At 39.7% G+C, this 18,105-nt stretch overlaps 1 protein-coding gene across 2 annotated transcripts in view; it reads right to left on the reverse strand.

The window, feature by feature from the left end:
- Positions 1-17,681, reverse strand: part of NCOA5 (nuclear receptor coactivator 5) — a 32,799-nt gene extending 15,118 nt beyond the window's left edge. For both annotated transcript variants that reach the window (XM_081289885.1, XM_081289886.1), the window contains exons 1-2: positions 17,524-17,681; positions 3,102-3,168 (exon numbers count right to left, since the gene is read on the reverse strand). In XM_081289885.1, the coding sequence (XP_081146011.1) occupies positions 3,102-3,139 (38 nt within the window). In that variant the 5' untranslated portion in view covers positions 3,140-3,168; positions 17,524-17,681. The remainder of the gene's footprint in view (positions 1-3,101; positions 3,169-17,523) is intronic.
- Between the last annotated feature and the right edge of the window lie 424 nt (positions 17,682-18,105).

Genomic DNA, 18,105 nt, shown 5'->3' on the forward strand with positions numbered 1-18,105 from the left:
AGGGGAAAACTGACTGTTAATCGAATCTGAATTAGCCTAGCTGTCAGTCCTATTGAGTTTAAGTCAAGCAGGAAGCCATTACCCCACCCATACTCAAAGAACTTCATTTTAGAATTAGTTCTGAGGAATAATATTTTTATTTTTGGGGTGTACCAGGGATTGAACTCAGGGGAACACAAGCACTGAGCCACATCCCCAGCCCTATTTTGTATTTTATTTAGAGACAGGGTCTCACTAAGTTGTTTAGTGCCTTGCTTCTGCTGAGGCTGGCTTTGAACTCACAGTCCTCCTGTCTCAGCCTCCTGAGCTGCTCGGATTAAAGGTATGCACCACCACACCGAGTGGAATGTGATGTTTTGTAAGAGGTATATAAAGATGACTTTTGTATTTATATTGTTGGTAAGGGACTCATTTTATTTATTTTTAAATTTTTGGTACAAGGGTTTGAATCCAGAGATGCTTAACCACTGAGTCACATTCCCAGCCCTTTCTATTTTTTTATTTTGAGACAGGGCCTTGCTAACTTGCTGAGACTGGCTCTGACCTTGTGATCCTCCTGCCCAAGCCTAAATCATTGGAATTTCAAGTGTGTGACACTGTACCTGGCTAGGAGCTCATTTTAAAAGGCCCTCTCCAATGCTGTTTATGTTTGTGGAAGGACTATTACTAAAAAAGAAAAGGAGCATAAAACTATTTCCTCCCTTAAATTATGGAGTTGCATTTTAGGCTGGGATGAAATTAATTCAGCAATAGCTATGCTGGATTCCAACCAGGGGAGTGGTGATTTCCCCAACACCGTAAATGTGTGATTATCTTATCTACATTTAACTTGAAATGTTAAAAGCATTTGGCTAAGTATTATAAAGATGATATAAAATACCCTTTCAATCCATAAAAGAGCCAGGCGTGGTGGTGCACACCTGTAATCCCAGCGGCTTAGGAAGCTGAGGTAGGATGATCATAGCCTCAGCAAAAGGTGAGGTGCTAATAAGCAATTCAGTGAGACCCTGTCTCTAAATAAAATACAACATAGGGCTGGGGATGTGGCTCAGTGGTCAAATGCCCCTGAGTTCAATCCAAGTACCCTAAATAAATAAATAAATAAATAAATAAATATTTCTATGCATAAAAGAAACAGGAACTAGTCTCTACTCTGCAATGTATATGTGTATATGCTTTCTTTTAATTTTTAAAAACACAGATACCACTACCCAGAGATCACAGCATCATGAGGAAAGAGGGAGGAAGGATGATTTTACTTTTTAGTTACAAATTCCTACTTCTCCTGATAAGCCACTTAGTTGGGAAACACACATCAGAGCTCTTTTGAAAATTAAACACATACACCATGTTTCTTTTCAAGCCACCTGGCAACTACAGGTTTCTAATGGGAGACCCATGTTTCTGATCATTAGAGGCAAACACTTAGCCACCCCTATTCCATAATTACTGGGACAATGTGGAAAATGATACAGATGGGACTGCCCAATATCTGCAGCATAGTTGGATACATCCTAATGGAAGCAGTCATCATATGGAACTGCTGAAGCTCTAAGGATTTTATTTATGTTCTTCAGGCTACTCACATACTCACAAAGCAACCAACACGGCATCTACCTGCAAACTGAAGGCATTCTTTATAGTGTTGAGAGGACAGACAGAATACTAATGTATATGCCCACTTCTGCAGTGAAACCAATGGATGGCCAGGGTATTTGCATGACAGTTGTGGTATGACTGTTGTGTTGGATTCAACTCCTCTGCCTGGGTAGAATGGACAAAAAACAAAAACAAAAACAAAACAAAAAACAAAAACAAAAACAAAAAAAACCCAAAAAAGAAAAAAAAAAAAAAAGAAAAGAAAAAAAAAACAACCCACCAAACAGCAGCTCCACTTTGCCCTGAGGGTCTGCTTGAACTCTGCAGAGTAGAAGAGTAGATACATATACTTTATTCCTGGTAGCTAGAAAATACTCTCCCTTCACATTCAAGTAGGAGTATGTACATGAAACATACAGCAACCATTTTTTCTTATAATAAAATACGTGTTTTTGCCCCAAGCAGGGTAGCTATGTTTGAGAACTCAATTAGTTGGATATATTCCTGGGTCCTGTGGAATTATGAGTATAGACTACAACTCACTGTATTCAGCAGTGTTCAGTTCACTGTAGGAAATGTAGTTTACTGTGGGATGTAGTTTAGTTATGTACTTTCTGTGGAAAATTGGCATTACCTAGGGGCAAAGGCAAAATCCATATTGAGTATCCAGTTGAGCCTTGAAGAGACACGAGATATGAAATATATCATATCTATCTGCATTCCACACAAAACTGCACACACTGCATCCACTTGTGTGTTGTTATGGAACCAGAAAGCTTGAATGTAATATGCGCATCTTTGGTGCAAATGGTAACATTTTAAAACTCTTCACTGAGAAGGGACCGATTTAATTCATATCTTGAGGGAATACATCAGGACTATCTCTTTTGTATATACTGGAAAGAAGAATACAGTGGGAAAATGTCTTCTATTTCCAGGAAAGCTAAGAAAAAGGGAGACTTTTGAGAGGTGAAGTGTTTTGCCCTTTTTATTTCCCCTCAAACAGGTAACCCAAGCATGCGAGCAAACAGGGGATCTGCAGCACAGGCATAGCAGCAATCTCTCAAGCAGCTCTTCCCGTAAACCTGGGTTAACATCTGGACCGGCAGCCATTTGGAATGAAGAGTCGAATCTCTGCTGCCTGCTGCAATGCAGCATGGCACACACCACTGACCCTGGGGCACTCCTTCTGCTCTGGAGGCTCCCATTGACACGTGTGCTGGGGAAAGACAGAGGTTTATCCTCTTCCAATGGCCTGCAATTCATGTTGCAAGCTGAACTTGCTGGGTTTGCCACCGAAAACACAAAGCTTCCTCTGCATCTCCTGATGTATTGTTTAAAAAAAGCAGCAAGGCCCTTCACACAAGGTTCATATTCTTATTGTTTGCTTGAGCGTTTCTGATTTGCTGGGGGGGAAGAAAAGACCCTTGATGTATGCAGTTGGGCTTAACTCCCCAGAGCCCAACTCTCCCAAGGTAACTCACTGCTTCAGGGTACTTTACCTTCGTGTGGGGCTGGGTCTTGATGGAGCCGTATTCATATTTCTTCTTTCCGCTGCCTTATTAATATCTGAAAAGAATAATCAACCCATCTGTTCAATGCTACGGAATAAAAACAAGATCATCAGCACATTTTAAATGAAAGCAACAACAAAAAACTACAATGACAACCAGATGGTATGAGAAAATCCATTCAGCAGAGAGACACTGTCACTTGGGCAATTTTTATTATTAAGTTAAGGAGTACATTGTCACAGCTTGGTAAAGAATGTCCCTTTTAATAATTTGTATAAAACTGATTATATCATTGCTTTAACACCCTGCGAAGCCCAAAATGTATCGTTCCCCCCTCCAAAGGAAGGAAAAGGTTGTTTTCTTAATTACTAGAGAATCAGTTGTAAGATTTCTTTGTAAGGAAGAAAGTGGAGAAAAGGAGTTTGGTAAAAACAAAAACAAAAAAGAGTAAAGGCAAATAATTCTATTTTATGTTACAAAGGAGTAATAGGAGGAAACTGAGGTCTCAAGACTTTCAATATTTCATGAAGCAGGGCCTCCTTTTAGTGTGCCTTGTATTACACTCCCATCAAACAAAATCTTCCAGAATGACATGTAGGACAGAAATTTTTGGGGGGTAATCAAAGAATATTACCTGTTAATATATATATAAATTTCACAGATAAGTACTTTAAGAATAAGAATTGGCATTTGGTACAGTGGAGTTAGGCAATAAAAGACTCCTCATAGGAAGTTTTAATTAAGAGAAGACCAGCATATACAACTAGATAAGGGAATCTTATAAGCTTATAGGAAATCTTCTAACCCATTTATGCAGTAAAAGCCTGATTTACCAAAAATAAAGCATATGCTTTATAAAAACCTTTATAAAAACATCACGCAGTAAGAACTGATGAGATCTTCTAAAGAAACATACCAATCTATACCCACAAATAATACCTCACAATTTTTATATGACTTATACATTTTAATTAAAAATTTTGTACTTCAGATGAACGGAGAAATAAACTGCTTCTTGCTGCAGTGTAGTTTTGTTCTTCTTGTTCCACATTAAGAAATTAATAGCATATCTAATGACTCAAATGGTATTAAGCACTCACATAATTAGAGTGCTTTAAAATAGTAATTATGTATTTTAAAAATCTTGGAGCAGTTTCCTATCATGTGAGACCTACAGCAAAAACAAGAAACTTAGGGATATGTTACAATAGACTTTATCCTGCTACACTGCCAGATTTTGAATTCCTGTTTGAGTGAGAATGATCCTCAATTCCATTTTAAATTACAAGTCTCCATGATACCTAGGAGAGGGATAGCTTTGACAAAACTGAAGAAAACTTGTCTAAATAGAGAAGCAGAGTTCGCCTAAAATACTTCTATCTTTTCAACTGATCAAAGGATATAATTCCTCTTTAAAAAAAAATACCTATATAAAACTTAGCTAATAATTTCTGACCATAGCTTTGGTATGTACAATTTACAACCTTTTTTGGGGGGCAGGGGGGACAGACAGTACTGGGGATTAAACACAGGGCCTTCCACATACTAAGTAAGTGCTCTATCATTGAGCTACATCCCCATCCCTTTTTATTTCATCTTGAGACAAGGTCTCACTAACTTGCCCAAGGATATCATGCTTGGGATCCTCCTGGCTCAGCTTCCCGAGTAGGTGGGATTATACATGTGCACCACCACTATGGCTAATAATTTCAAACCCTTAAAGTTCACCAACTTCTGAATTATATATTATATAATGACAGGCCTTACAGGGAATATCTAATTCTTTATTATGTAACTGTGAAGAACAGCAGTTCAGGTTTGGAAGGGCTTACTGACCTAGGCTGCTCATTTACTTTATATCACTTTCTAATATAGACCAGCTATGATTCAGACAGAAATGTAAAGTCTCTTATTATTTAAGTAGTTTTCAAAGTATCATTGGAATACAGTATGTGTATAAAGATTTCTTTTAAGTAAGTCACATCTTCGGCATATATTTTTAAATGGTCTTATGAACAAAACAAGTTCAACTAAACATTGACTAGAGCTGATAAGCATTTAGGTAAGAGTACAGAATATATGGTACTCCTTTAATTGGTAAATTTATATTCATGCTATAATTTCTCCTCCACATATGAAAAGGCTATTATTATACTGTATCCAGTTCTGTGAGGGCCTATATACAGAACTGAGGAGACCAAAGTAATCATGTTATTTTAGGCAAACTGGTTCCAGATAGAAGGAAGGAAGTAAACATTTTACTTTTTTACTTTTATGTCAACATCCTCCATGTGTGTGTGTGTGTGTGTGTGTGTGTGTGTGTGTGTATAATATGTTTTTTTTTTTTTTCCAGTGATAGGGATTGAACCCAGGGCTACTCTATTACTGAGCTACATTCCAGGCCTCTTTATTTTTGAGATAGGGTCTCTCTAAGATGCCCAAGTTGGCTTCAAACTTGTAATCCTTCTGCTTCAGCCTTTCAAGTTGCTGGGATTACAGGTGTACACCACTGTGCCCAGCAATAATTTTTTGCTTTTTGCAGTTACTTGAAAGATTATTGAAAGAATATTCAAGATTAAACCTTTTTATAGTTTTTTTTTAGTTGTAGTTGGATACAATACCTTTATTTTATGTATCCATTTTGTGGTGCTGAGGATTAAACCCAGCACCTCACATGCACTAGGTGAGTGCTCTACCGCTAAGCCATAACCACAGCTCCTCAAGATTATATCTTTAAACCATTTTTGAATTGTAATTTGTCTCCTAATATCCACTTTCTTTGAGTAGTCCAAAGCAAGTATGTTTGGATGGTGTGGTTTATGTTTCATCTACAAAAAAAACCTTTTAGAACATTTTTAGAGGCTAGCACACTTTTAGTGTAGTATGTCAAGTGTTTGTCTATTCACCTTAAGAACTCCTTAAACTCCCATTTTAGCTGAAATATGGAGAAAATGAGAAGTGGAATTTATTATTTTGTGAAAACAGGGACTGAACCCAGGGTACTGTGCATGTTAGGTAGTGCTCTACCACTGAGGTGCATCCCTAGCCCAAGATCTGGAAATTTTTTGTTAAGTCTCATCTCTATTCAAGAGGATTGCCCAGATTAGAGTAGGGCTGGGAGGTTTCAGTGAGTTATGAAAACACAACCAACCCTCATATACAAAAAATCCTAATAGATGTGCACATACAACTTTTGGAAAACCCCTGGGCTTTTGTACATTAGAGGTGGGACATTCACTTAAAATTTTCTTTGCCAACTACTGTGACTGGTAAAGGGACCTTTGTATTCACTAATCAGATTATTAAATTCTTAGAGCACTATATAATTGAAAGCAAGGAAATAGAAGTGAAGTTAATGTAAAGAAGGGGAAAAGGGTAGCCAGTTTGGAGATCTTTCTGGATATTAGATGGGGAACTATGGGAAGAAATTAATCAACAAGAAGTAACAAGTAGGGGCTGGGGATGTGGCTCAAGCGGTAGCGCGCTCGCCTGGCATGCGTGCGGCCCGGGTTCGATCCTCAGCACCACATACCAACAAAGATGTTGTGTCCGCCGAGAACTAAAAAATAAATATTAAAAATTCTCTCTCTCTCTCTCTCTCACTCTCTCTTAAAAAAAAAAAAAAAAAAAGAAGTAACAAGTAGTAACTTAGGAGTCTTTCTAACAAGAGGTGGAATGCCTCCTTTGTATAGAAAAGGGGAAAAGGTGCTTCTCATCCTTTCTGCTATACTTTATCCTGGCCAATTGCCTCTAGGACACAGTCAATCTCTCGTATATTCTCCACTGTAGCTTGAGAGGTACTTTTACAACTTTAAAAATTATATTAGCAATATGAATGATATTCAAAATCATTATAATCACTGAGATGCTTAACCTTGGCCTGAATAGCTCTAATTTCCAAGTAAGTAGTCTTTTGAAAATTTTTCAAGTTTAAAGCACTTTTCAGTTAAAGATTTTTAAGTCAAGAAAATAGCACCAGCTCAAGGGATTTACATAAGAGAGAAAAAAAAACTGGGAAAATAATCTAGAAAACATGGTGTTATAAGGAAAAATCAAAAGAATGGGGTAAAGTGCTCCTAAAGAAAGACATAATATCTAATGTATAATTTTATTTTAGTATGCCAGACAGGGTTCACAAAAAATAATCCTTGAATAATGTTATCAATAAAAAGAAATGCAAGTGTCATTCACAGTACCAAGAACTGCTTTGCTCTATATTTTTTTTAAGGGTACCATCATAAAACAACTCTTTTTATCTTAAAACCAAAATTTATACTTCACTGGCTTTAATAATAGAAAACAAGGACAAGAAATAAGAGTAGCATGAACTACGATGCTTACTGACAGCACCACTATGGGCCACTGAAAGAACCCAGAAGCCTACACAATTTCAGTAACTACCTACAAACGAAACAAAACTTCCCAGAAGGCTGAGCTGAAAACCAACGAATAGCCAGGAATGACTAAATTGGAATTATATGAAGATAAAGATAATGCCACTTGGAAAACCATACTGACAATGACAGCAAATATCACTTATTAAATTCCCTAAATTAGGAGGAGAAATGAGAGTACTTTTCAATTCATGAAGATTACTTTGATGATATATTGTGACATCAGGGATATTGTAATGAGTTACATGTAACAAGTTAGGGATAAGAAAATGCTTGCTTTGTTCTACATCAACCCTTTAAACTAGCTCAACTCATATCTGACTTTCTCTTTCATTCTCAGTTAATTCTTATACCTTTAACTGTATTTGCATAATATTCCTGAGAATACGGATGAAGGAAATGAAAATGTATATTTACAGAATGTTTGCTCTGTTCCTGGGCCTGTACTAAGAACATGATGTACATTTATTTCATTTAAACCTTTTCTAACTCTAGGAGTTTAGTACAACATGATTTCTTTTCAGCAAATGAGGAAATTTGAGGGTTAGGTAAATTAGATGACTTATCTGAGGCCACACTACTATCAGAAGGCAAAGATGGGGTGCACACCCAGGTCCTTCTCGCACAAAGCGCTCAAACATTATGCTACACTGCCTCCAACAGGGAGTGGAAAGATGTGGTTCCCATTTACACTGGTCTTGCTAGGACTCCTGGATCAAATGCTGGTGGAAGCCGGAAAAGGCCCAATCTACACTTGCCAATGTTTAAATGCCTCATAGACACTCAACAGGGTAGGGCCTACTTATTCAATTACCACTCCAATTTCTGTCACCTCAAACTACAATGTTTTTGGTTTCTTTGCACTTCAACTCTTCAGACAAAAATTCTTTATCAACATTAATTTACTCCCCCTTTTACTATTACGTGTGTGTGTGTGTGTGTGTGTGTGTGTGTTGCTAGGGATTGAAGCCAGGGCCTCCTACTGGCTCCATACTGCTTTAGTACTAGAAAACAAGGACAAGAAATAAGAGTAGCATTAACTACCATGCTTAGCGACAGCACCACTAGGGGCCACTGAAAGAACCCAGAAGCCTACACAATTTCAGGAACTACCTACAAATGAAACAAAACAAGAGGTGGAATGCCTCCTTTGTATAGAAAAGGGGTGATGCTGGGCAAGCACTCTACCTTTGAGACACACCCCCAGCCCTTCTCTTTTGAGTTGAATTATTTATTTCATTTTTTGATATATTATCATCATATATAATTATGGGGTACATGTGATGCTATACATTTGTATACACATGTTATATTGTGTATATATACACAGTGTGGAATAACTAAATCAGATTATCATCCATCATTATAAATTTTTATTATTTATTCTTCCTAATTGCAACTTTCTACCCATTGATCATTATCTCCCCAATCCCAGCCTGTTCTATTCTCTGAGTTTGTTTTAGATTCCATATATAAGTGAGGAAATGCAGTTTTTGTCTTTCTGTGTCTGGTTCCCAACACCCCCAAACTGGAGAGAGAACCCAGGGGTCCTCTACCACTGAATTACATACATCCCTAGCATTTTTGTGTGCCCCCCCCCCATTGGAGATTTAACTCCAGGGTCTTAGGGGAACACCCTATCACTGAGCTACATTCTCACACCTTCCCAGACCTTATTTATTTTTGGTATTGGCAATTGGGCCCCATTCCCAGCCCTTTATAAAATTTTTTATTTTGAGACAGGGTCTCACTAAATTGCTGAGGCTGGTGCCATCACACCTAGTTTTTTTAAAAAATGTATCTTTTTAGTTTAGACTTTTATTTTATTTATTTATATGTGGTGCTGAGAATCGAACCTAGTGCCTCACACATGCCAGGCAAGTACGCTACTGCTGAGCCCTAGCCCCTATTATGTTGTATTTTATTTACAGATAGGGTCTCACTGAGTTGCTTAGTACTTTGCAGATGCTGAGCTTGGCTTTGAACTCACAATCCTCCTGACTCAGATTCTCGAGCCGCTGGGATTACAGGTGTGCGCCATCGTGCCCAGCATGCCCAGCTCTTTTTATTACTTTTATGTTTTTTGAGACAGGGTCTTGCCAAATTGCCTGAGCTGGCCTTGAACTTTTGATCCTCTTGCCTTAGTGTCCTGAGTAGTTGGGATTATAGGTGTACACTACTATGTCCAGTGTGTCTGGAATATTTCACTGAACATACTACCTTTCCTTCTAAGAAAAGAGCATTTTGCTAGGGATCAGCAAATCTGAGCTACAGCCCTACTCTGGAGAAATTTTTTTTTAATATTTATTTTTTAGTTGTAGTTGGACACGATACCTGTGGGAAGCCATTTCTGACACGTGATTGGGCGGCTCCCGCTAAGGGTCTGAGGCGTTCTGGCTGTGTCGGAACTTTCCCGGCCCTTTCCTGATGAGAGAGCCCATCCGTGTGGGGGTGTGCCTGACCACTGACCCTGACCTTGGAGTGCAGTCCCCCCTCAACCTTCATTGGATGGAATTCTCCCCTGAATCTCTTGTTCCCCAATAAAAAGCTACTCCCAGGCGTGTTCAATCTCTCTCTCCTGCTAGCCCTGAGTAATCCTTGCTGCCCTGCTGGGCGGTTAGAGGAGGGAACCAGAGAGGGGAGCCGTCTCGGACCTGGCAATAGAAATAAGGTAACTGAGTCTGTGTGTTTTATTTCGATCTCTTCTAGCTAACTTTTATGCCAAGAACCTCATTAATGAAACCATTGCGCTGGCCGCATGGTGGAGATACCTTTATTTATTTTTAAGTGGTGCTGAGAATCGAACCCAGGTGCTCGCACATGTTAGGTGAGCGCTGTACCACTGAGCCACAACCCCAGCCCTACTCTGGAGAATTTAATCAAGATGCTTATTTTCTCTGAATCTACATGTCCTTCTTGATAAAACAGATATTCTGCTTGTGTTGACTATACTGATTCAAGGAGAATATCAACCACAAGAAAAACTTACTAGTTTGGATTCCCAAAGGTTAAGCTAACATATACCAGTAAAAAATTCTGAATTACAAAAATTATAAAGTGTGGGTTTAATTAAAACAGGCAAAATTTAAACTGAACTGTACAAGTAGAGAACTTCGTATTCCTAATAAATTAAGCTGTTGAAAAGGTCAGCTTATATTTAGAACACTAAATGCTTCATTGACTCACCCATTGCCAAATGCCTACTATGTGTTACACCTATACTAGGCCTTAGATATGTGGAAATGATGAGGCTCGAGATCCTAATTAAAAGAGCTCACTTTAATAAAGGGGAGAGGTACAGACACAGACACACACACACACACACACACACACACACACACATATATATTTACAATATAAAGTATGATTATTGTAGAGATTAGAAGAACTAGGTGCAGGACAAAAATTAGACTGAGAAGTATGTGTACGTGTGTGTGTTGTGTGTGTGTACGCGCGCGCAGCAGGGTGATGGAGAAGGTGAAGACCTAAAAGAAACATTTAAATTGGGACATGAGTAGTTTACCAGAAAGAAGAAATTTGTTTCAGAACATGCAAAGGTAAGAGAAACATAGTAGGTTTAAAACTACAGGAAATTCAGTTTTGGGAATATGGGGATAGGAGGAAGAAAAAGTCGAATGACAAAGGAAGCTACAGTTAGACCAGTCTAGACCGTAAAGCACTTTGCTATGGAAAAGGAAGAAATTGGTGGTAAGAGGACCTGTTAGGAAGCCATGAATAAATTAGAGTCTCAGTGAAGCCAAATTAATGAAGCTTTACTATATGCATATCATCCTAAAAAGGAGGAGGGGGGGGTTTGAACCTAAGATATTCAACGTATTCCCCATTATAGTAATGTTCTTTTTTTTTTTTTTTATTAAATAGTTCATTGTAGATGGATACATTGATGGACTTTTGTTTTATTTATTTATTTATATATGGTGCTGAGAATAGAACCCAGTGCTTCACACATCCCAGGCAAGCGCTCTACCACTGCGCCACAATCCCAGCCCCACTTATTTATTTTTATGTGGTGCTGAGGATTGAACCCAGTGCCTCACACATACTAGGCAAGTGAACTACAACACTGAGTCACAACCTCAGCCCTATAGTAATGTTCTTAAAAGAACACTGATGTCAACACTGAAAGAAACAGGTGGGATAAAAATTTAAAAGATCATGATTCCCTTTAATAAAGGGGTGTAAAATGGATTGATGGACAGGAGTCAGTAATTAATATTCACCAATCTACTAATTCAATTCACTGCTCAGGAAGAGACAATAAATCATTATTCTTTGTTTTCTTAACATCTTTTTCTTAAAAAAAAAAAAAAGGTTGTAGTAAGAAACACAAAAAATTTTATGTTTTTTCCTTTTTGGTGTAGTGCTCAGGACTACATGCTAGGCAAGCTCTTTACCACAGAGCTATAGCACCAGCTTAACTGTTTTTTGTTGTTGCTGCTTTTTATTTTTAATATTTTTAGTTGTAGATGGACACAATATTTTTATTTATTTATTTTTATGTGGTGCTGAGAATTGAACCCAGGGCCTCACTCTACCACTGAGCCACAACCCCAGCCCTCCAGCTTAACTGTTTTTAAGTGTACTGTTTAATATTTATGTGTGTTTACATTACTGTGCCAGAAGAGTGTCACGTTTTTTTATCATGTAAAACTGAAACTCTATATATTAAACTTTCCATTTCTCTCTTTATATAGAATTATTTTTTTCCATACATCACTTTCTTTAATGAAGATATGTCAGCACCACCTGAAAAGAGAAGTAAATATTAGGCCCTGTCTCAAACTTATAGAATCTGAGTACTGAGCCCAGGAATCTGTATTTTAACATATTTCTCAGGTGACGCTTGGCAGGTATTTGGGGACTACTACTCCAATTTATTTATTTCTTTAGCTTTCACAACATAACATACTTAGGCTCTCCATTTAGAAATATCCTTAAGCCTGTATTCAAGGGGAAATAACCCATAAATGTAACCTATTTACAAAGAAAATGTCATGACAATGGCTAAAATCTATAAAAATATAATCCCTGAAAACAGTATAAAAAGCACAATCACAATGCTACCTCCAAAGGAAACTGAATCATCACCAAGTTTCCAAAGTGCTGAAGTTAATAAGATGCAATTATATGGCTACTGGCCCCTTCCACAGAAGGAGTGTGCAAGTGTGCAATCCACCACTTTTAATTCCATCTAAAAAAGGTATCCCAAACAGTTAAGCTTTTCTTCTTCCAATTACCTAGTTTAAAAAGGCAGGAAATATACTTGCTACTGATATTGTCACTTTTCAATAGCATGTTATTTACTTCTTTGGCTAATGAAGGGCAAACTGCCAACTAAAGTTCTCGAAATTCTGCAAAACAGAGCTGTCAATATGGTTTTCCTCCTGGGGGCCAGAAGCTTTGATTCTTCTTTTAGGCATTTTGTTTTCATACCTAAATGTAACTCTTGGCAAAAAGGGAAAAAAAGGCCACACGTATAATTTCACATCTGCACCATTAAACATAAAGTGTTTGAAAAAAATTTAAAGTTAATAAGCATACCACAGGGTTTTGGTAGATACACTTTCTTTGTTCTGAAAAAGGTGAAACCACTCTAATACTATGAAGGGAAGGAATTAAAACATTTAAAGCTTCACAGATATTCTAAATATTCTATTATCTGTAGTTTAAACTACACACTTGATCTTATCCAAAAGGCCAAGAAGTGATCTAGTTCAAACTATGAAGCCAAAAACATTTTATGGTCAAGCTCTTGCTTAAAGCAAACCTAACCATAAACCACAGTTGTCAATGCCAATTAGTAATCTGGGATATTATTAGATTAGTCCTAGAATCTGTTTTAACCTCCTTTTTCCAGTGAAAACTTGGTTTTTAAAAAAAGTACTATATTGGGGATTCTCCAACTGCAAGATACATAAATCCTCTTCCAGGGTGGGTTTTGAAAGATGGATTCCTGGGGCCCTACCTCCAGTCAGTTAGGAGTTGGGGAGAAGGAACTACATCCAAGAATCTGTCTCCAACATGTTGTTCTGGTGACTCTGAGGCAGTTTTCTGGAATCAGATTTTTTTTCCTTGGGGTTGGGGGTGAGGGTGCTGGGGATTGAACCCAGGCCCTCACGCATGATAAGCAAGAGCTCTATCAAAGTATGTCCTCAGCCCAGGGATCAGATTTTGATGTTGTCTTTTAATTTTTTTATTCAGTCATTGATAAACCTTTGTTTACTTATTTTTATGTGGTGCTGAGAACTGAACCCAGTGCCTTATACATGCTAGTTAAGCGCTCTACCACTGAGTCACAACCCCAGTCCAATAAATCTTATAAAGTTTCCCAAAGCTTGCATTTATAGTTCCAATAGTCTTAAAATTTTATTAAAATACTGTTTTCCTAATTTTTTCTTTTGGATACCAAAATTAATTTTAGAAGATTAAAAATAAACATATCATCTGAAATACATGTTATTACTTTCTTATCCAATTATATAATGAAGTATACTCAAAGTCAAAATACTTATAGTTCAAAATTCTCAATATTTTGTCCACTAACTGCAGGATCAGCCTAATCTTTAGTAATTTAATCACCATAGAGCCAAACCAGGCTCTAAAGCTAAAGATTGTAAGATCCACTAAAGCTAAAGATGTAATACCTTGCAACATAAGCTGAGCTGATTCTTGTTTGCAGTTTCCTAGTCCTTTTATATAAGTCAACAGTGTTCTTAACATGAAATAAGGGGAAATGAGTTCAGTCCCATGGGTCTGGAGAAGTTCTGATTCTTACAAAGGAAATTATTTCAACATTAAAGTAACTGGTTCAGATGACCTATATTAGTGCTTAAATTTTAGTGATACAATGAAGAATGAAAATGACCATCCGATCCTTATAAATATTCAGATCTGGTGGTAATAAAACTACCATTTAAAAAACAGCAGGCATGCTGTATTATATATTAAGTTGTCAGTATACTCCATATTTCCTTAATGTGTTCTGCTTCAGACAGTAGCCTTATCCTGATCCATTCATTAATAAACATAAGTTAAAAGGGTACTGCCCTTTTAACCCCTTGACAGGTTAACTCTGCTTAAGCAGAATAGTCTAAAAACATGTGCATGGTGTTCACCAGACTAATCATTTGGCATAAAGAATTTGACACTGAACTTTATAAGTATTTATCTTGAAGACACATGGCAATCATTAGTAAACTTCAAGCTACAAAGAGGAAACCAGCACAATATAAAGTAGTCAGTTGTGGGGAACACTATGACCTCAAGATGTTTGTGGGAGGATTGTGAGAAAGGCATGATGAAACCATCCCCTCTTGGACATCTACATTGCACATGCTTAGCACACAACAGCCTCTGACAAGTTCTGGAATACCTTAACATTTCCCAAGTTGCTTGACTAGGAAATCTTTTATCTTCAACAATAGTGTTTTCAGTTTTTTTTGTTGTTGTTGTTGTTGGGGGGGATTGCACCCAGGGGGCTTTATCACTGAGTTATACCCCAGTCCCTTTTATTTTTTAAGACAGGGTCTTGCTGAGTTATCAGGCTGGCCACGAACTTTTGATCCTCCTGCATTAGCCTCCCAAGTGTTTAGGATTACAGGAATGAGCTAGCTCCACCAATATCTTGAATGTGTTCTGCTAAATATGTGATCTTGGGTAAAATAATATGTTTGAACTATTCTTTCCTTACATGCAAAATAAATAAATAAATAAATAAATAATAACACCAGTCTATCTAGCTCACAAAATGATTGGCAGGGGCAAATGAACTGATACTTGCCATATGCACTGCTAGATATATGTTACCATTACTACTAAGAGTAGCAGTGAGTTTAGAAAAAGAGGTTATATGCTTCAGATGGGGAGTAAAGAAACAAAAGAACAGCATAAACTGAGGGGAATAAAAAGTTAAATATATTTCCTCCAAAGGTTTTCCTTTTTTTTTTTTTCTTTTATAAGGTTTTCCATTCTTAAAAGCACAACTAAATTCCAATAATCCTCATAGTAGTAACAAGGTTACAAAGGCACTGCCATCTGCAGGCCACAGACATGGAATGCTTGCAATGGTTATTTAAAATGAAGTTTCAAACCATCAAACCTTTTCTCATGAGACTTCAAAACCTTTCCAAAAGATGTGTATTTTTAGCTTGAGTACATAGTTGAAGTTACAAGTGCTGAAGTTCTGAAACTGACTCCCTGGTAATATTAAATTCTCCTTTCTTTTCTACACAGAACTGATGCCTAGAAATTTGAACATGATCAGCCCTTATGTCAACTCTATATTGTGATCATACCAAGGAAACTCCTAAAGAATATGGATTTTTTTTTTTTAAACAGAACTCAAGTGGGTGGGGGGACTTGAATGGCCCAAGCTGACTTTTCTTTTCCTTTGAATGAATTAAGTAGATGTGCTCTCACTTAAAAATACAGAGCTTAGGAACAGACTATTAACTTATAATATCTGTCAATGCCTCTTTTAAGTACGTGTTGTTCACAGGCATGCAACACTGAGCAGTCTGCAACCAGAAAAATTCCTTCCACTGTGCCTTGGCAATATGGTTCCTCTAGCACATTTTACAAGGAAAAAAACAGTGTTTGTTTTAGATTAAGAGAATACGCCAGAAATATTTTAAGAAATATCTGGAGGGTGACAGATGAACAAAAGGAAAAGCAAACAAACAAAAACCTGAATGAAAGAAGAAACTGAGATTAACAAATAAGAGCCAACTGATCTCCAATCTCCACAGTGCAAAGCTTGCATTTTACTGATTCCAAAAAGTTGACATAAAGTTAGTTTTCACACTCTGACTCATACAGAAAACATTAAATCCAGAGTTGTCAAAACCCAAGAAAGCTCCATCAGCGTTTGCAGAAACATCTTTTTATGAATTGTCAGGTGACTACCACATCACAATGCTGTAAGAAAACCGAGGAGGCACATCGAATGCATTCAAGCAGACAGTTCTTGCAGTTCCTTGTAAGAACAGAGAACAGTTGACACCGAGAGGTCCCAGGGATTTCATGGGACCTGTCATGTGCACAGAATGAAAGCCCGAAGGACGACAATGAACCCGTGCTCCTAGGGCAGCGTTTCCCAAAGCGTGGAACGCAGAATAACTTCGGAGGAACAAGGACGCACTGTTTATTTTAATAGACAGGTATTTATTTTTTTATGAGCATTAGGAAAATAACTGGCTGTCCATTATACGGTTTGGGATTGAAATTTCCGCCTTAAACAAAATATACTCAAGGTTGGGGGGGGTCAGTTTAAAGGAAAAAAATTAACATTCGGTACACGGTACGGATGGCACACGCGGACATAAAGGGGCAGGGCGGACTCCAGCTGGGGGCTCCGCGCCACGAGGGGCCCCTGCCGCCCTGGGGAGCGGGAGGAGCCCGCGTCAGGACCCTGGAAAGCCAGCAGCCGCGGTCGCTCTTCTCCGGGACTCTGGGCCCAGGGTCCAGGGCTACCAAAGGGGCAGATTGTCACACGACAGGGAGACGCCTGGAGGATGCAGCCAGGGGCCGCCCGGCAGCGGCGACGCGGGACAGCGCTCCGAAAGCCGTGAGCGCCGCACGCCCGGAAGAATGCCCGCCGGGCCGCACCGTCTCGGCCCGGGTTCGAAGCCCGGCTGCGCCGCCGACCGCGGAGGGCCCGCAGGCGAGCGCGCGCCTTCGCCGATTCGACAAGGGGGCGCGGGGCATGCGGCCCCATCCCGAGAGAAGCCGGGGCGCTCAGCGACGGTTCACGACACACAGGCGGCTGCGGCTCCTAGCCGCCGACCACAGCCCACCGCCGGCCAGCCCGCCCGGCCTGGGCCGGACGGGAGCCGGAGGCGGCCGCGCCCCACACCGGGCATGCGCAGCCCCGCGCGCTCCCGAAGAGGAGAGGCCGCGGCCGCGCGTCGAGCGGGCCCTCCCGCCTCAGCCTCCCCTCAACCGCCTGCCCCTCAGCCCTAAGCTTAGGCGGATGGCTACCGCTTCCCGGCACTCACCGCTACCAGTGCGGTGGGCTCCCGGCCGTTCCTTCGCCTCAGGCCCGCCGCTGCCCCCTCCGCCTCAGCCCACCTGCCCGCTGTAGGACAAAGGCGCCACCAACCGACCGGCGCGGGCACGAGGCAATGGCGGCCGGGGCGGAGAGTGGAGATGGGGGCAGAGGGCGCGCACGCAGCGGCGGGTGCGGCGGTGTCGCAAGAGCGCGCGGGTTTACGGCAGGGCTGAGTTGGAGCGTCGATCTCCCTGGCAACGAAGGCGGGGAAGGGGCTCCGGGGTGGCGGTTGAGGGCTGAGGGGTTGCCTAGCAACGGCGTCCCAGGTTGAAGATGGGCCCCAGGCCTGCTCATCCCTTCAAGGACTTGAGTCAAGCCTTTTTGTCTGTCTCCAGAGTGCTCACCTTCCTCCTTTACTGTAGAAATGGAACATTAAAATCCCCAAATACTTTGGTTTAGTTTTGCGTAAAGCTAAAAACAAAAACCAGCCCCCTCCCCCCAGTACCTATAGATGGTGTTGGAGAAAGTACATTTAGTCCTGCACCCTCCCGAGGGCAAGGAACAAAGGAGCAGGGAGGCAGGGGAAATG

This window comes from Spermophilus citellus, assembly GCF_964194105.1.
Source record: "Spermophilus citellus genome assembly, chromosome: 4".
NCBI lineage: Eukaryota > Metazoa > Chordata > Mammalia > Rodentia > Sciuridae > Spermophilus > Spermophilus citellus.